The following is a 20,487-nucleotide window of genomic DNA, read 5'->3' on the forward strand; positions in this document are numbered from 1 at the left end:
GAACATTGTTCAAACACAAAGACTTTCTAAAGCAGAGATGTTACATATGTTTGCATTGTCTCCTATAGAGTGGCCTATGACAGAGGATCTTTTGTGGCTAGTACCAATACAATGGTCTGTCAGCCTCTCATAAATGTAAAAGTGAAATCCAATGACTCCTGCTTTTGTCTGGTGACCCTTTAGCTCATCCCCAAGGCCCCCTCAGAGCCCACTTTAACAACCGGTGGCTCATTGTGCACTTTGAAGACTAGCTATACATCCACATTGTCCTTCAGATCATGCATCACACAGCCCCAGCAGCGTTTCAGGTCGTGCCAACGCCCTCTGGCTGCGTACGGAGGAGTTGCAGGGCTTCGGGTCCACCACAGCTCAGCTCCCTCTTCCTCCCTGAAGCTCGCCTTTCATGCCACTAGTGCCGCGACTTGTATGTGCGGACGCAGCCAATCTCTTCCCTCATGACGCCACCGAGGCTGGGCTCAGAGGGCTCGGATCATAATATTTAACACACCCACCCCGGATGAACACTTGGAAGGGAGACAAGGCGGTGTTGAGGGGGGACGCATGACGAGCGGGATCGCTGCACCTGCCAGCCGCTCTCCGGTTTGACTTCAGCGGGGAAGGAAGGAAGGAAGCGGGACCGCATCCAAGGCGCGTCTGAGCGGCGGGTCACCTGTTATTCTCCCGGATTCCTCACTTTCCTTTTCTTTCTTTCGTTCTTTAAAATCCCTCCTAAACACTCTGAAGACTGTGTTTTTTGCGGACTACATGAATCTCTCCTGTCACTTTCCCCCCTCCTGAAGACAGTCATGACACATTTTGACATCTCACTCCGGAGCAGATTTTGAGGAAGACTATCGGCGCTTTTAACAGGGACCCCCACACCTCCACCTCCACCTCCACCCTCCCTCCTGTTACCTCTTCCCAGCGCTCCGTCCTCCTGACACTGTACCCTCTTCAGCAAGGCAGTGAATGAATGAGGAGCACTTCTTGAGCCGCTGCCAGTGAAGTGTCCAGGAGGATGTGTCGCTCCGTCCACCTGTCTGCGGAGGAAGAATCGGGACTATTGTAGAGAGGGAAAAAAATTAAAAGAAGAGAGATCAATAAAGAGTAAAGAGCTGAGGACATGGTGGAGTTGTTAACATAGGCTGACACGCACTATGTGTGCAGTAAATCTTCAAACCAGCGTCGCTGCTTTGTCATCGCACAACACTGTTGGACATCCATGTCGGTGCCGTGAGGTGCGCTGCGCTTAAAGCTTTGTGTCAAGACGGGAAATAATAACACACACAAAAGATGATTTTGTTCCGTAAATTCAGAGTGCTGATACTCATGGTGTTTTTGGTGGCGTGCACCATGCACATCATGATAGACTTGTTACCCAAACTGGAGAAGCGAGCGGCGGGAGCGGACGGCGGGGACGGCGGCTGCCAGTGCGCTCACCACCCGGCCGGGGAGGCGCAGGGCTGGGGGAAGCAGCGCGCCAGGTCGGCGGCCGAAGCGGGCTGGCCTAACAAGCACACGCTGAGAATCCTGCAGGATTTCAGCAACGAGCCGAGCTCCAACCTCACGTCGCACTCCCTGGAGAAGATCACGGCGGCGGCGGACAGAGCGGACTCTTTCCGGCGGATGAGACCGTCGGCGGGGAAGGCGGAGGACCACAAGCCGCTCATCGGGGACGCGAGCGGGGCTCGGACCGTCCCCGCCCGCGGTGTGTCCCGGTTGGCCGCTCTGTTCGAGCATCCTCTGTACAAGGTTGACCTTCCTCCTCTCACGGACGATGACACTTTGTTTAACGTCAACACAGACATCAGGTTTTATCCCAGAGCAGCAGGCAACCAGGGATGGTAAGCTGATGGGAATTTGTTCAACTTAAAGGGGTTACAAGTGGGACTGTCACACTGCTTTATTTGTGACTGTTGATGGGCTGCAAGTAAAGGACCCAAAGTAGCTGACATTTGCTCTATAAAGACATATAAGTAATCTGATTACTGTACTGAAGTAGATGAATTAAATTAATTCTCATGCTCTCTAATATTGTTCATATTTACAATCAAATTCATCTGTCTTATGTCCAAGCAGGCCTACAAATCATGAAGCATCCACCTGTGCACCAATCTATCTATCTATCTGACAGTTCCTTCCATCTCTCGCCATCTCTCCTCTGCCTCCAGCGTAATGTCCATTCATGCATCACCCACCCATCTCTCCTACTGTCGTGCCATCTTACCTTCTTATGCACGCACCCTATGACTTACCATCCCATAATACCACTCACTAAAACTGCATTTTAACCTCATAACAGTAACACATCTATGTGTGTGCCCCTGTGCCAGTTCTTTCAGCACCGTTTTCCCTGATACAGTCATTATAAGAGCCTGTAATCATCAATTACACAAGCTAATAACAATCTCATCAGGAATCTTGTTAAAAACCTCCTCTCCTCTCCTTGCTCATCAGGCACAATGAGGAGGCGAACGAGGAGGAGGAGGAGTTCTCCCCGACCGGAGAGGTGACGGCGGAGTCTTACCCCAACTGGTTGCGTTTCCACATCGGCATCAACCGCTACGAGCTGTACTCCAGACACAGTCCCGTGCTGGACGCCCTGCTGCAGGACCTGGTCACACAGAGGGTCACCAGCGTGGGTGAGTCCAATGTGTGTGTCTGTGTGTGTGAAGTGAAGGGGTTGGTGTAAATGTGTACATATTGGTCCAACATTGACTTGTTATCGATGAAGTGTTGGCCTCCTGTTGTCCAGCACAGAAGAGTTTGTAAAGGAAATGTGATCTTCATTTTTATTCAGAGAGCTGGTTAAACGTGGGTTGAAGTAACATAAAGAAGTTGTGGCCTACAGTAATGTGTGACTCCACCCTGTGATATTGTGCAACTTCAGAGGCTTTTCTGCACTGGCAAGAGTTAAAAAGCAGCAATGGTTACTCGATCAATCGACGATTCGATCCAAAGGAAATTAATCTGTTAATCGATTAATCCTTTCAGTTATTTCCCAAGCAAATTTGTCGAACATTTGCTGGTTCCAGCTTCTTAAACGTACAGATTTTCTGCTTTTTTACAGTTAATCAGCAGATTAATTGATAATGAGAACAATCGTTAGTTGCAACCCTACGATACAAAAGCAATCTTCGAACATAAAACCACATTAAGTGCTGCCAGCTGTATCAGCCTTCTGGAACAGAAACTGTTTGATGACCTGTGTGCAACCTGACCTGTCTGACTGTACAGTGAATCACAATATGTGGGTTCCTCTTTGTGCAACATGACGTGTGTCCACAATCACACACACAGATCTGGCCCCGTTGTGTTGTATTTCTGCTTGCGTGTGTTACGTTCAGCTGCCTTTTTCTCTCGTGGGGCTCGATTCTAGCGATCTATCTTTATCAGGCAGTGTGAGTGCGTCGGTGTGCGAGCGAGCATGTGTGTCTCAAGCCAGCATGTCGGTTCAGATGCGTGTTTAGGCTTTTTAATGATTCGATCATTAATAGATCCCCTAAAGGTCCCAGTGCAGGAATGCAGCGCTTCATTTCACCCGACCAAACCTTGAACGAGAACACGTACAGTGTTTGTAAACTGAAAGTGAAGATGGATGACAGATGGGTGGAGGAGAAAGGTAGCACATGCTTTAAATACTTGACATAGCTGCTAGACGTCGTCAGGAAAACTGATAAATGGACAATTCAAGAAGAATTTCTTCCTAGTCTCTCAAAAACCACTTTCAGTTCTGATTATATATTTCTGTCTGCCATTTGGAGAATTCTGCTCTCGAACTGGACGAGTGCAAATTTTGTGCAAAAGAATGTGAGCTCGAGCATCAAGACGTCAAATTGCTGCTTTAGAGAAATTCTGATCTTAAAAGGCAGTAAAGTAAAAAAAAAAAAAAAGAAAATGTCAAGGTGCAAAATAAGTCATTTCTGCAGGTTTTTGTGCTCAAAATATATCCGTATCCAAATCACTGGAGCTGAAATTTAATGATAAAGCTTCAAGGATGTGTGACAAAGCAGCATTATAATGAAGTACTATACAAGTTTTGTTTATTATCCTCACAATCAAAGACAGACATTGAACAACAAAGTGATTCACCAGCAATAAAGAGTATGAACACACCAAAGTACATGCGACAGACACCTCATATCACAGGGCTTTGTTGAACAGAGCTTTAGCGGTGGGTAAAATGATCTCTGGGCACAGGAGGCACCTCTGTCCTGGTTAGAGCCGATATTAACAGCCGATATTGGCCTATGACAGACAGATCCGTATTGGCATACATGTTTTCCGATATGTGCTGACGTTGTTTTGTTTTTTTTAGTTTTTGTGTTTTTTTAGATGCTTGGGATGATTTTCTGAGTGAAGTTTACTGTTTCAGAGCATTGATTGTTTTTAGAGAGTAAAGTTTATTGTTGAACTGCAAAATCTCCTGCCGGCATCACATGTCACAGGTGTTTGATAACCACAGTTGAGGGATCACTGCAAAAAATGTGTTTATCTATAATATATCTATTATCGGAATGTTTTACTCCCTTACGTCGCTATCAGAATAAGCCCAAAGAATCAAGCATAGGTCCGGCTCTAGTCCTGATGGTAACAACTCATATTCACATCACAAATGTTGCTCTTAAGGTGCAACAAAACCTGTTTGTTTGGTAGCGATCGCAACAAATGCCACATCATCAAGAATTTAATAGTTTATTCAGTAAAAATGAAAATTGTGTTGCAAAAACTTAGCGTTCCAACTAATCGTGAATCACATCATGGTCATAATATCTGTAGAACGAGCAGCAATATGTTGTTTTTTACCATATCCCGCATCCCTCCTATAAATGTACTCTGTAATAGTCTTTCTGATGTCTCCTCTGATGGTGCTGTCTTGGCCAAATCTTCTGAGTGAAAGAGTGTGAAAATATGTGAGACACATAACTGTGATAAACAATCGCGACCACAATATGAAGCAGATTATTTGGATTTCATTCAAACTGGACAGTGAAGACCAAAAATATCCTCCACTGCTGTTACATTTGTCTCATTGTGTCCGCTGTCTTATTATCTGTCCCTCCGTCTCTCACAGTCATTCATGCTTCACATCTCAGCTTACACTTTCAGTAGTTTGTGTGGTTTTTGTTTCTGTGTTTACAGCATATCAACCATCAATCTTTGCCCAGACACACCTATGAAACCCTGCCTGTGTGCTGAAGAGAAAACCTGGTGTGTTTGTGTGCCTGCAAGCATGCATTACAAGCTTTTGTGCCCCGTAATTGGTGCGCGCACACTTACCACTTATCTGTCTCACTGAAATTGCTAAACAGAGACAGCATTAGAAAGTTTCCCTGTTCAGCGTTTTCTGTGCAGCGCTGCCTCCCTCCGCCACCCCGCCCTCCCCTCCCGTGTCTGTCTCTCTGTGGCCTTTTGTTCTGTCTTCAGCCGGACCCATAAATCATACGCACAGTAGCGTGCGGTGGCACAGGTGAGAGCAGGGGGGATTTATCATCACGGCACTGGGATGGGAAGGCGGATGCGATGATGCTGGCTGAGGCCCGGAGCTTTCCGAGAGGCCGGAGAACATGATTGTTTAGAAGCAGAGACGGGGCATCGATTCATTTGTGGATGTGAGAGATAGATGGTTTGATGGACGGAGATGTTTGCACAGGGACGCCAGACAGATGGCCTTTAGGAGAATCAGAAGAATGTCTCGTTGCAGTCATGTTTGATTGCATGCCAGCGCAGATACAATCCAGAGAAACAATCAGCTGAGCTTTTTTCACAAGGGATTACCTTTTGTAGTTTTCAATTAGAAACAAAATTTTTTTATATAAACGTCCAGCAGCACCGAGCAGAGAATTGAGGTCAGTCCCTCAAGGATTGTGGCTTACGGGCTCAAGGTCACAGCATTAAAACATAGTTCAGTCATCTGCAATCTCTCAAAGGTTTAAGGCCTCGCTGTACCAAGTTTAAAGATTATTCAGGGGCACCATCCACTTGACCTGGCTGCAGCAAATCTGGCACATGTGTGTCGGCCTTAATGCTCTCAGTGTATTCTTTGGCTTTACTCAGTATCCGTCCTCTGTCGTGAAAGAAAAGACGCTGACCTGAGGTTATGTAGGATGTACTTTGTGCAACAGTGGATGTAAAACACGAAAAGCTTTTGAAAATGAGTCACGGTAAATGGGGAGGCTTGCCGGCGGTGAGTAAAACAAAGTGAGACAGACAGAGCATAACAGAAAGAATAAGAGGATGACATGTACAAACAAGAACGAGGGAGAAAGTGAGAGACGCAGCATGAGAGTCAATAAACACGCAAGATAGTTATGAGCAGGCGGGGGAAGTGCAGCCAGCTACTCAGCAAGCAAGCCTGTCAATAAGTGGGTCCACTACAGGGGGCTTATGTTGATGTTGGGTGAGGCAGAAGCGCAGCGTTGTGTAATACGCCCAAGTTAATGCGCTGTAATAAATGGGCAAATCCCCCGAAAGCCTGTCCATTATGACAGAAACACAAGGCATTTAGACAGGCCTGGCGGTCCCTTTGTTTGAGGCGAGCAGGAAGCTCACAGTGAGTCTCCATCAGCCTCTGGGAGACACCGTGGACGTGACTGATAGTCAGAGACATGTGCCCCGGCTCCTCTCCCAGGGTGCGCGAGGTCAACATGGTGGGAACGGGAGAAAGTGATTGCGGAGAGTCCAACGTGCGCGAGCGATCGCTGGCCGATTTGTGCAATCCACAGGAGGGCTTACAGAGAAACATCTGGTCAGAATCAGGTCTGTTGTGCAGCATGAGCACATACGCACATGGATGGATACAAACAGGGGTCAATTCATTTTTTTTCATTAAAATACATAATCAACAATTGCACTATTATAATACTAGTGCAGGCTGATATTGCCTTAAAGTGAAAATCTGGTATTTTTAAACCTGGGCCCAAATGATTCATACTTACCAAATGTTTCAGCTAACACCTCACCACGCTAGATTTCAGACCAAGACTTCTCCATGAACAAGACTTGTGTTTCTGGTTACAAAAGAGATCTTACACTTTTACAAAGGGTCGGATTTTGTAGGAATTGTGTCCGTAATGTTGTCAGACACTTAGAATAACAACCTCAGCCAACCTTTATCTTTGGCGGTCGCGGTTGCCCCGAAGCATTGTGTTGCTGTCATGTCGCTGTCGCTAGCTGAGGTGATCTGCTGGACCGATTTCAAAACTTTTGCTAAATACAGTATGATTCATTTAAACACCACGACATGTAAATATAAGACCTTGGCTAGAATTACCCTTTAAAATATCATCAAGATATGTTTAGGCCGTATTGCGATACACAATGTATTATCCTCAATGCTACAACTGAGCGACAAAATCAAATATCTCGATATTTTTAGCCAAATACCTCAATATCGATGTTGCGATTGTATCGCCGCAAGATTTTAATGTGGGTATAAAGACTTAGTGTTATGTGTTGTCTTATGTTAAAAAAAACGAAGGAATGCTGAAGGAACCCACAGTCACTCTGTTACATCAGCCTGTCCACTTCCATGTCCATCCCTCCATCAAACCCTTGACCTAGCCATAGTTTTCAGCAGATGCCGCTTCTTGCTCTCAGTCACACCCAGCTCCTAACAGCCACAGTTGCACTTTGATTGTACAGTGTCTGGCAAATTGGTCAGCAGATGTGATAGCTCTATTATGTATTCATGCTAAATTGCCTTCTCCAAATTGGCAAATAACACAACAGCTGTGCATATGTGCGGGTGTATTTTGGATGTGTTTATGTTTATATGTGTGTGTGTGTGTGTGTGTGCGTGTGTGTGTGTGTGTGTTTATGCTTCAAACACTGATCTAACATCTTGATTGTTTTCCACCCAGCCATGAAATCAGGAGGCACCCAGCTGAAGTTGATCATGACTTTCCAGAACTACGGACAAGCGCTGTTCAAGCCCATGAAGTAAGTAGCACCGCAGCTGACACGCATGCCAGCACAGGTAGATTTACATATCAGCCTACACCACATCATCTGCAGACATTATCGTTGTTAGAGCACCCTTGTAAGGACTTCTAATGGCGCTTTCTCTGCTTTTAACGCATTTCTAAGATTTCAGCAAATCTGCATTTTCCCCCTTAAAATAGCTAACGTCGAAAATCCGTTTGATACACTCGGTGTGATGCGCCCACTTGTAATGCATCTGTTTCAAGAGGGCTACGGGAAATCTCATCTGAACTGCTTTTTAATTAACATCAACAGGCTTATGTGTTAATTAAAATGAGCATTGAGCCATCGTGAAGACGTCTTCGGGGAGGCATACATGCTGGCAAAGGCGCATCGCGCATGAAAAAGGAAGTGCCCTCCTTCTCAGCTGTCTGGGTTTTGCCCGATGAATTCCCATGCCAACGGGGATAAACAGTGTCCAGGCCAACTGGGCTGCGATCAGAAGTAATTGCTCAGGAGCTCGGTTTGATTGCTGTGAGATGCAGAACGGTTTTCTACATGAGAGCCCCGGCGGAGAGCATTAGATTGTGGGGGAGAGAGAGAGAGAGAGAGAGAGGGAAAGAGGTTTGTGTGTGTTTGCTCATGAAAGCTCAAAGTGCCATATCTTGACAACCTGCTCAGGTATAGTCTGTGATGATCTTGCAGTCCCATTCGTGGGAGGATAAGGAGTCCGAGCTTGAAAATGAAGGATGAAAATGCTGCTACTGAATATCTTCTCACTGTCAGGGCTTGATTTATGGAGAGGCTGCAAAGTTTATTCAAACTCTATCCACCTACAGTATTTCCATCTCCTCTTCACATGGATACAGTGCAGCTTCATCCCTTAATACATACACAAAAACAGCAGTAACATTTGAGAGTTGCTTGTTTGACTGAGTCATTTTTCTTTGTCCTAATGTGCCGTATTATTCCAAGGTCAATCAGAGGATGAATTTTAGAGCATGAGGCATTGTTTACAACATTAGCCTCAGAGTATGTCCAAACAATGGCAATCTGAGCATCTATTGTAGCTTTCATACACGCAAACCTTTCAAGTCAACAACCGCTCCCGGTAGGCATCAGCGGCATAGTCATATCTGACAAGAACTGAGATTACCCCGTGTGTGTGTGTTTGTGTGTTTGTGTGAGTATATTTGAGTAGCTATTAGACTGGACTAGGTGTTCAGGCGCGGCTTCGAGGCAACACGGACAATTGGACAATATGTGCGCTCGCATGAGTGCGAGTGCGAATGTGATGGCAGGACGGGTCAAGGAAAGGGGGGAGAGGGTTGTGAGGTGTTGCCAGGCCGGGGGCTGTTGCTCTGAGCATCATGTGGCATTTACAGTATCAGGAGAAAGTCATACATCATCAGCAGTCATGGAAAGTCTTGTTGAAGGCACATATGGAGGTTTCATTCAGTTTTGTAAAGCAAAACACAGATAATGACTATTAGAAATTCTGAAAATAATGAATATGCTTATCAAAACTGACGTTAGATTTTAATTGGCAGATAGTAAGTAATAGTAAGTGAGTAAGATAGTAAGGCAGAAAGTCAATAATTGGACATTTAAAACCCAATTGTAAACATTATGATCGATTTTACAGCTGAACCAATTAGGCCTATGCAGGTTATGCTGCAGTTCATAAGCGTCACACTGCATTACACTGCTAATACAAACTCGACACTTCCTGTATCCATTTCAAATTAAAAGCCCTCTAACGTTTCAGTTGACCTTCACTTTTTCACGAGTTGGGAATGAGACTCAAAAACCAATTTTCTTACAAAGTGGACCTTTAAACTTTAGAATAAGAGAAGTTAAGTTGAACTGTTGTGAGAAATGAAAACACAATGTGTCACAGTTGACATGATGGACTGTAGCGCTGCTGTCATTCTCATTGCGTTACTCTTGGGAGACAGCTTGTTGACAGCTAGTGGTAAAATTCAGTATTACCTGTCCAGTATTGTATTAAGTCTCATATCAAACTTGAACATTTTTTAAATCGGCCCTACCCCACAGGCTGCCTCTTGAGTTTTGCTGAGGATGGTATGAGCAAAGATAATTGAAATAAAATGATCGGTTTATTCAATTATGGATTATTACCAATAAACTGTCTGCACACAGCGAGAAAAATTTAATCATGGCGAGAAATAAAAAATATTGATGCATCAAAATGCATCAATGATTGTTTTATAATCACATTGTTGCCCTCAGAATTGGAATTGAATGGAAGCATGAGGTGCCTAGAGACTCCCACACCTAATACCCCTGATTATACAAGTCATTTTAAAACTTGATGTTAAAAAACACAGCAGGTATCGGTTTTATAACACTCTGTCCGGTGAACTGGAAACTGTGAGAAGTAAAGTGCTGATTGCTCAGTCTGTCTCAGTTGCTGTCAGAAACTGTTTTGACAGTAATTGCATGTCAGTTTCTGAATTATATGCTACACAATCCTACAGCTCTTTATTTAGCCTGTCATATTTTATTCAAAGTCTTTGATTTGACTGTCACTGTCATCCGTCTCCAGTGTTTACAGATATTATACAAAAGTCCTCAGAGCGGAAATACAAAAATATCAGAGTTTTCTGAGAGAAACAATGTAGAAAAATAACCTTTGTTCTACTTTTGTTAAAGCGTATCGTGAGGTTTTGTTGTTTCGATCATGGCATTGATGTGTCCCACTTTTATTTTCAGAACTGTGGTGCATTCTGGGTACAGTAGTTCAGAGCAACGCTGTGTTGCATTGTTTTCACTTCACCTGTCCCATTGTGCAGCATCAAGTGGTGCTTCAAAGACGCTTTGATGTTTCGGGCCTCCTTTGAGCCGAATGCAAATCTGTACACCGGCATGGGCCAGGAGACTGCACAAGCTGACAGCTTGCCAGACACCTCCACACGATATTTTGTCTGTGCAGCTCTGGGAAAAAAAGTTTGGAGAATCGTTTCATCTGTCAGACTAACTCTGTGATTGTGTTGGGTGATTTAAAGTGGGCGCCCACAACGGGGTAGAAGATGCTCTTTAGTTTCTCAAACTGCAATTTGGTGAAGTCTTGTAGGTCACGAGAGCTTGTTTTCTCCCCACAACAGATGATCTCCTTGATTTTTTGTGCTTAAGCCAAATGTTGGTGATGCATTGACTCCCAAGCATTATATTCAGACTTTCAAAGAAGTACTGTACTTCCTGAGGTACCAAGCATTTCAAAGTATTACTTTATACTTGAATCCACTACATTTTGATGAGGAAATAGCTTACTTTAACTCCATTACATTTATATTTTATTATTTTAATGGTAATTGGATTAAAAACAAAAACACCAATGCCAAAAATCAGATACTTTACTACTTTTTATACTTAAATACATTTTTTGCCTGACAACTACTTTTGATACATTTAAATGTGCAATGTGGAAAAATCCTCCACCTGAATTTGTACTGCCAACAAACAGGGGCAGCGGATCACCAGAGTGACATCCATGACTGCAGCTAAAGTAGCTTGTTAGCTCAATTAGCCGTGCAGTTAGCTGGGCTACCACAGTAGTGTTGGTGTTTACACAGCAAGCACAGGAGCTTTGAATCGCTGGGGGGAAGAGGTTTTCAGGCCCAAGGCTAGCTGATTAGCATGCTAACTTCAGTTGATATCTCTGCAACCCAATACGTCTTTGACACAACATCAAAACTGTTCTATCTTCACGTTCTTTTGATTATCTTTAGTTAATTGTTGAATGTTTTTTGCTTAAATTCGTACATATTGTACCTTTAATATCAGATACGTTATTCGCAGTTTTTTAACACAATGACTTTTGAGTAATTTGTACAACACTGATATCAAACATGAACAAAACAAGGTGTCTTGAATAATCAGGATCCATTGACTACAAGAGTAAAACGTGAATGACTTTTCTGGTGTCACCATGTGAAAATCTTTCCTTCAGCCAAGAGAAATGAATACATAATAGATTCGACTTGAACCAAAGACGGAGATGTCAGATGGCTGTGAGTAAAAGGGTCAAAGTCTGTGGAGGAAGGAAGGGAAATGAAGTGGCAAATGAAAGAAAGAGACAGATGAAAAGCAGAGATAGACCAGAGGGGTAGGGGAGTGGTTATCACTGCCAGCCTGTCAAGGAACTGAGTCTTCCAGCTGGAGCCAGGTTACAGGCCGAGTGGAGACCCTCCATGCCAGGCCTGCATGTCTGTATGGCTCAAGTCCCTGGTGTCCATCTTACCAGTCCTGTGCCAAGTTCCTGGTTGTGGTGTGTATACAGAGTCTTCATGTCATGCTAATTGGATTTGTCAGATGGAGGGTTGAGGGATTGAGAAAGGGAGTGTAAGCCTCAGACATGCAAAGGAAGAATTAATTTCTCCATCAAACGCTGTTTGACAAGCCCGTTCCCGCCCCACCCCTCGCTTTGATTCTGTTGATAGTCTCACAGTTCAAAACGGTTTACGCAACGCGAGAATAGCAGAAAAATGACTTTCATCGTCTCTGTTTGTTGTGTACATGCCCCAGTTGTGCCGAGAGCTGTTATATCAACGCGCAGGCTTCATTACATGCAAAGACATGTGTTAGAACATATATATAGGGCACACATGCCCATCCTTAAGCACCGTGGGGAATCAGTATACATCCTCATCTGCATGAACCCGATCAGTTTTGACAAGCTTGCGCCAGTAAAGCCAGTGGGTTTGGCCGCAGAGCCTCTTAGCTGCAGCACCCAAGAGGCTGCTTTATCATCTATTGAAGGACTTCATCGTATCTGCTGTGCCCCAGTTGGGTTATGACTGACTGTCTTCCATGGATCCTCCCTCTGCAGATGGGAAATCCCATTAGGACCAAAGCCATCTAATGTCCTCTAGAGATAGCCTCTCACTGCTCTGGTTATTGATCTGATCATGAAAGATTGATGATTTTAGCATTGATTTGCATGCATTCATGTAAAGTGCAGCGGGAGGGACCGCAGCTGTTCATAAAGTGCCTTTGATGGCTTGTGGTTTTTATGGTAAGTTTACGGAGAGTTCACCTGCTTTCCTCCGTACGAGAGCTGCCGTTTAATCTTCTCCAGTCGCAGAGATTTTAGATCCATCCGCCGAGATCACAATCCTGTAAACTCCTGACTGGATAACAAGCATCTGTGGACCGAGTGACAATAACAGCCGCTTCACAGATTGAGTTGTCCATGTCGTTCTGTCGTAATCGTGAATAGAAACCTGACGAAAGGATAACGGTGTAGAGAAAAAGATAAATCAAAGGAAGACTCAGAAGATCCATCCTGATCCAAACAAGCCCCTTTGTGGGGAACATCTCATTTCATGGATAAACACATGCACATAAAAGAATATGGGAACATACATGAACACCCACAAAATCCTCTCCTGAATTCATCCTCATTATCTTAAAGACATTGTTCAAACCACATCCATTTTAGTGTCTTCCTCCTCTTTGGTATAACAGCGTTTCCCTGAAGAGCTCCCATACGAATGCGGCTGGCTCGCGTAAGTGGGACACACTTTTCGAGAGGTGCCGTCTGAGCTCATCTTTGGCTGTATGCACAGATGAAGCATGTTACTATAGACAGCTGTTCGCACAGCTGCTGCACACACACACAAATACACTCATATACATGTGCACACAAGCTGCAGCGAGAAGGACGCTGCGGGGGTTGCAGAGTTCGTGCACCCTCCATCACCCGAGGCTGGTAGGGGAAAATCCGCGAGCAGCGAGCCGAGCCGAGCCGCACCTGTAGCCGCTCAGTCAGAGCTGTGGGTATATTACACAGGAGGTGATGACTGCAGGCCTGCTCAGACAATAGAGAAGTAGCTCACTCACTCCCGACCACTCACCATTTAACACTCGCAGTAATGATTTCCACCGTGACAAGTCAAAAGGCCTCCAAGCGCATAAAGAGACTGTAAATGTGATGAAACGTCAAATCTCTTCACATTAACTTCCTCGTCCACGATGAAGTTTTCTGACCTCAGTCTTGCACATTATGAAAAGCTTCAGCTGAGTTGTCACATCTATCTTTTCACACGCTGATAGGTTATGTAAACTCTGGCAGCGCGACTTTGCGGCTTCATCAGCCTTTCTGCTCGAGCGCTGTTTGGCAGGCGGAGACTCCTCAGGTTTTCAGCAGTCGTCCCATTGAGTCCACTCATGTCTCACGAGCACACTAGACCAATCAGCTGGCAGGGGACAGAGCAGCTCGGGCTGCCAGGCAATTTGTCTGACCTGGCTGTTGAAATCACTCACAATCTGTGGAGAGCAGGTGTAGGCAGAGATCGAGGAGGCTGTGTATTTTGTTTTAAACGTCCATCCATCTGGCACCTTTGATTCTCTTTGTGTTTCCTCTCTGCAGTCGTCATATTTCATTGCTTCTATGAAATGTTGCTTTGATAGACAGAAACAGTCAAACGTTGCCTAACAGAGTTCTACAAGAGACAGTTTGGGTGTGTTGACATCTACTGTATGTTGGGGTGAGTCATTACTTTTCTCGGTAATGAAATGAAACTAGGTGTTTCAAAAGGCTACACTTAGAATGCAATTAGTATATATTCAGTATTGAACCTCATTATTTTGGTTTACAGTGGCAGCTTCAGGCTAAGACTAGCTTTTAAATTTGAAACTAGTTTTCTAACAACACTTCAGAACTTGCAGTGCTTCAAGAAAAAAGGGACGAGAGCAACAGCTAACTTTAAGCTCTTCGTCTGAATAACTTTCAGACGTGATTAATTGAGGCTAAATCTTTGATCCTATTAGTTTATGGTATAGCAGCACAGTAAACTTAGGAGTATCTGTGTATGGTGAGGAAGTAGTGTGGTCTTTATGTGGTCAGAAAGTAAAGGTGGGCGCTTTGATTATTGTATTCTCTTTTACACTAACATTGCTGTAATTTTAAATTACAGTACTACATTAGTAAATCTGTATTTTGAGTATTATAACTGTGCAGTTTTTCAGTTTGAGCACCATTTTTATTACTATTTTTCAATTACAGTATATTGCTGTTTTCTAATTAAAGTTTAGTATTATAGTATTAGTAGTGTTTTTTTCTTTTCAATTTCAGCATAGTGTTCTCATTTGCAATAGCATTACTGTATGTTCAGTTACAGTTTTATTAGTGTTTTTCGAATGCAGTATTATTACTGTAATTTCAATTACAGTATTAAGACTGTTTCATTTACAATGCACAAAATCTCTTGGGTATGATGGAGTTTGAATCTCGTCACAGAGCTGTAAATAACATTTACGTTTCCCTCCCTATTATTACTGTTATTCAATTACGGTATTATTACTGTGTCTCAATCACAGTATTAGTATTGCATTCTCATTGACAGTATTATATCTGTATTTTCTTTTACAGTATCATTACTAAACAGTTTAATAGCTTTACAGTTTTATTAGTACCAGTATTTAGCTGTTTTCCAGTTACAGTATTACAGTATCAGTACTGTTTTTTTTTTTCAATTTAATTAATTTATAGTACAATTAATATATTTTTTTACTTACAGTATCATTACTGTTTTCCAATTTCAGTATTATTACTGTCTTTCAATAACAATATTGCAGTATTTTATCTGTATTTTCAGTTACATTATTATTACTGTACAATTTTACAGTTTTAAGTACTGTTTTCCAATTTCAGTACATTGCTATTTTCCAGTTACAGTATAACGTTACAGTACGGTTACAGTACGTTTACAGTATCATTACTGCATGTTCAGTTACAGTTTTTTAACTGTTTTCCAAATAATGTTTTTCAGTTACAAAACACAAAATCTGTTGGGCACGACTGAAGTCTGCCTCCCGTCACAGACCTGTAAATAACATTTTTTTTTTTAACCGAGACTAAAACGTCTCCCTAAACGTAACCAAATGTCTCACCTGCCCCTGACCATGTGTTGATCCAGTGTATTTGCCACAGCAACAATCTTTCCCTAAGCCGGGGAAATCAGACACAGAGGAACATCTGAGGCGCAGATAATGTCCGCTGTCAAACATTATCTGCTGCTCTTTATCCCCCTTCCCTCTCTCCTACATTTTATTGTCGCTACCTCACACACATACAGGCGCGCACACACACACAGTGAGAGCGTTGCAGTGTCAGGCGTTTTGCAACATCTGTTTCTCATGCAGCTTTGTACTTGCAGCCAGGAGAGGACCAGGCCCAGTGGCTCTTCTTCATGCCCTGGGCTCTGCAGACTCCCTCTGCAGGTCTTTAAGATTAATTTGGTTTTTAAGCTGCTCTAATGTGGCTGAGGATTGCTCATCTTACACGGCCTCTTCTCCCCCTTCCATGCTCCTCTTTCATCCTCTCCTGACCTCTCTCCTCCTTCTCCTTCTGTATTCCATCATTTAAAGAGCTTTGTGCCCTCCGGCTTCGGACTGATGCTGTTGTAACCACATTTACATTTATATTTCTACCATGTGTGGACTGTAAGTTCTCTCCACATTTACACTCTTATTTTTATTTCTCCTATTTCCATCCATGTAAACAAACCCTCTTAATGAAATTCTCCATCTCTCGGCTTCACACTGTGATGTTGCTTAGCAAATGATGTGGGTTGTTTTGCATGTGTTTGAACTTGGAGTGTTTATAGCTGGGTAACCATGCATGTATGTACACATTTATGCACATGTGTATGTGTGTGTGTGTGTGTGTGTGTGTGTCCGGTGCACTCAGTGCGTGGGCGCTTTGATGCGTTGACCTCTTGCAGTCTGTGAGATGAGCCGGTTAATTAGTGTGATGCTTCAACAGTCGTGTAACCAGCTGCAGTCACATCTGCCGAGTCATCAGCACACACATGAAGACACACGCAGACACGCACACACCCACACACACAGACTTACACACACACGCTGTTTGAGTTGAGATTTCGAGCTTCGTGAAGTCTTCTGCAGAATTTCAGCGTGTGACGTTTTAATTGAAGTGTCAGTCATCTATATGTGTTCTGCTTATTATCTGATTATGTCCTGTCATTATAATGTGTGTTTGGGTGCAGCCACATGTTAAACTCAGTCATTTTTCTATCATTCTCATCATTGTCATGATTACCGCTGAATCCCGTCGCTGGATGTTCTCACAAGAAGTTACATCTTTTCATGTTTCCGTCTGTGTCTCAGCTCGGAGTCTATTCTCGATTCGAGAGGTCGACGGTGCGGCATCAGGCTCCGAACGTGCTCGCGTATCATCTCAACATCTCAAATAACTTTTTTTGACGCACGCACACTCCCAACACAGACACCGAAACACAGAGGGACTGTCTTATTTTAGACTCCAGAGCCTTTAACTCCCCTCACACCCTCCCCACTCTCACTTCACTTCACATAAAGACATCTCTCATGAATGTTTTACTAGGTCAGCTCCTGAGGAAGTGGCGTTTTTCATCACCATCCCTCCCTTCCTCCCGCTCCTCTGCCCGGCCCCTTTCTCTCTCTGTCTCCACCTCCCGCTCATGCTCCTTTTTGGACTTGTTTGTTTGATTCGCTGAGGCGGTACTAATCCTCGGCTTGTCCCTCTCCTCTGTTCAGAGCCTCTCTGCTCTGTATTTTTAGATTCTCTCCGTTTTCTCTCTAACAAGTGTTTATGCACACACAGTGTAATGTGGCAGCCCTAATCGTAATGTGATTACAGGCCAGCTGAGTTGCTGGAGATGATACTGTGAGTCGTGCGTGTGTGTGTATGTGTGTACTTTTGGATTATGCTAATGACCCCTGTCAGACCTCAGAAGGGACGCACAATATGGACCTTTTTCAGCTGATACAATAACCGATAATCACCTGATTCTCATGGCCATGGCCGATACAAATGGGATAATCGATAACTTCCCATTTTTGTTTTAAAAAGAAGTTCCTAACCTGACCTTTACGCATGTGTGAGAGTAAGAAAGGCTAAGATGTAGTTTGCACCCTTGCTATTGCGCTATCTTCCTTTGAAACAGTAAAAAAAAACACCAGCGGCTCTTGAGTCTTTGCACTTTGACATCACTTCTTCTTCTTCTTCTTCTTCTTCTTCTTCTTGTCTGTCTATTTATAAGGTAAATGTATTGACGTGGGTGTAAGCATGTGTGTATTTTGAAATTAAGTAGGCTCTTAACTTTGTGATAAGGAGGATGGGTCACGCCTTGAGTGATGTGATGGTTTGGAGTTGTCTAGACAGGCTTTCGCACATAAAGATGTATGTTAAATGACTGGATCAATAAGTCTGTTAATAACTCCCGATATTTGAATCGCACGTCTGTCTATTTTTAATCTATGTCTGTGCTTTTGTGCTACTGTGCATGCCTGTGGACCAGAGCGTGTGCGCCCCTCTGTCTTCCACCACATCCAAGTGAATCCCATTTCTGCAGTTGTGCATGCTTGTCGTGGCTCCTGACCTTGTTTTTGTGACTGCTTTTGCATGGTTATGTTGCTCAGCCAGCCTAACATGTCATTATAGTCTAAAATACAGTACGGGGGGAATTCCTAAGCTTCCCACGAGGAATGTCGCTGCCGCATTTGTCTGGAATGCTGAAAATTCATCTCGCTCCAGGAGATGAAATCTGGTCGACTGAGCGTTTCTTTTTATGAGCCGAGGAAAGTGGGCCAGACCTTTGACTTCTGGCGGGGATGTATCGTGTACCTTCAGCAGGAGTGTCTGCTGCAGTTGCGCAAAATAACCCAGATTGGTTCCCTTAAATGAGCACTCAGGAACGCTGCACTTAATTGTGGGGGATTTTCAAAGGCTAATTGTCATCTAAGTGCCTCTGTGAATATACTACCTGTGATTAAGACGTTGGATTTACAGAGTTTATCCTGACATTTAGACAACAACTTATTGTGCAACATGAAATCTTGGTAATGGCCCTTCTGTTTTCGATTCCTAGTCTGTCTCTGAAGCGTAATGAGGATAACTGGCTTGGTGGCTGATGCTTCTTCCTTTTTATGCCTCTGGCAAACGTCCACTTAAACTGAAGGATGAACTGACTAGATTCTGGTGGTCAAAGGAGAAGATCACTATGTCCTCGTTTATGGCCATAACCACGGATTTCATGCACTAATTCTGACAAAATTCCACCCAAACTTTGGATGCAAACTGCAGGGTGACTAGTGGGTGGAGGCATACTATTGAGGCAGTAATTCTGGTTTCATTACGGAAGTCTGAAAATGACAGAGCACACATGCCTCATTGTTACTTTGTCACTAAATCAACCGCTGCCCCTCGTCAATGGGACCATACGCACTGCACCACCCCTTACAACTGAGCCCTGTTATTAGATAACGACCTTTCCCAGGTAGATCTATCACAGTCCACCTGAATGTCTCCCCGAGCCGAATGAATGAAACAACAGTCCTGCGACGGAGAGAAAGAGAGAACACATTGTGGCCATGTAACTCAGGCCTTTGTGATACCATGCACAGAGGTTAATACATCCATTGTGGGCCAGGCCCGTGCTTGTCTAAGCCTGTCCCTTGCAAGGTGGCAATTAGGCTGTGTGCGACTCCCCTATCCCCCTGACCGAGGCCAGCGGAGGGGGAGGAGAATGCAATCATTGTCCGCCAATTAAACCAGAGGAGGGCTCTCCTTGGCTTTGCCCATTGTCAGGACAGGGTGTGGGAGGGGCTGCAGTGGCCAGGTCTGGTATCACCAGCCCAGGGAGGCAGGAACCTGATCCAGGGGCCTGCCTGGGTCACCCACCCCACCCTCCTTTTTGTAGCTCTGGGCAGCAGTGATACAGACAGAAGAGCCTCTGTGCTGGAGGTGCAGGGAGACTCTCAGTGTTGCTGCTGCTGGGAAGATTGTTCACAAAAGGAGTGCTGGTGGAGTCTCTGAGATATGGAAAAGCTCAGACAGAGTGTATGTGTGTGTATGTGTGTGTCACCTCCACTTGACCCTATTTCAAGTATGTTAGGTGCAACAAAAGACAGGGTAGACATTCGTTATCAGACGTATGATGAAAAAAACAGCAACCTCAACAGTTTAACTAGTAGACATTCTGTACAACATCCCACACGGGTCATTATACAGCAGCGTTAGTAGTTGTAGAGACTGTGTGCATCCACCGATTATTTCAGGTAGCAGCTGGCGTCCCTGTGGAACGGTCAACGTGTAGGCAGGTGGTGAGTCTCACAAAAAAGCCCTATTATCTTAGATTCTGCATTGCGGACAGCCGGATCCATCTGTGTGTAGGGCTGCAACTAACCATATTTTCATGAGGGATTAAGCTTCTGATTAATTTCACGATTAGTCATTTAAAAACTGCCCCAAAGTTCGGAAAAGTGCTTATCACACTCTCCCAGAGCTCCAAAGTGACGTCTGCAAGTTGCTTCTTTTGTCCCAAAACCCAAAGAATCCTCACTTACCATCATAAATGATAATGAAAAGCAACAAATCTTTACGTCTGAGAAGATGGAACTGGCTGTTTGTCATGTTATCTTTAAAAACGACTGAAATGATTAATCAGTCCTCGAAATAGTCGGCATTTAATTTTCTTTCGGTCCACAGTCATGCTAGCATCTATGTTAGACTTTGGCACAGCAGTAAATCTCATA

The 20,487-nt window shown here is 44.0% G+C and overlaps 1 protein-coding gene across 1 annotated transcript in view; it reads left to right on the forward strand.

Annotated features, from left to right (window-relative positions):
• The first annotated feature begins 220 nt into the window (after window positions 1-220).
• The window catches only part of fam20ca (FAM20C golgi associated secretory pathway kinase a), a 39,347-nt gene continuing 19,080 nt past the window's right edge, over window positions 221-20,487 (forward strand). The window contains exons 1-3 of the mRNA XM_084371371.1: window positions 221-1,844; window positions 2,458-2,642; window positions 7,863-7,941. Of these exons, the coding sequence (XP_084227497.1) occupies window positions 1,294-1,844; window positions 2,458-2,642; window positions 7,863-7,941 (815 nt within the window). The 5' untranslated portion in view covers window positions 221-1,293. The remainder of the gene's footprint in view (window positions 1,845-2,457; window positions 2,643-7,862; window positions 7,942-20,487) is intronic.

Source organism: Pagrus pagrus, assembly GCF_965226575.1.
Source record: "Pagrus pagrus genome assembly, chromosome: 13".
NCBI lineage: Eukaryota > Metazoa > Chordata > Actinopteri > Spariformes > Sparidae > Pagrus > Pagrus pagrus.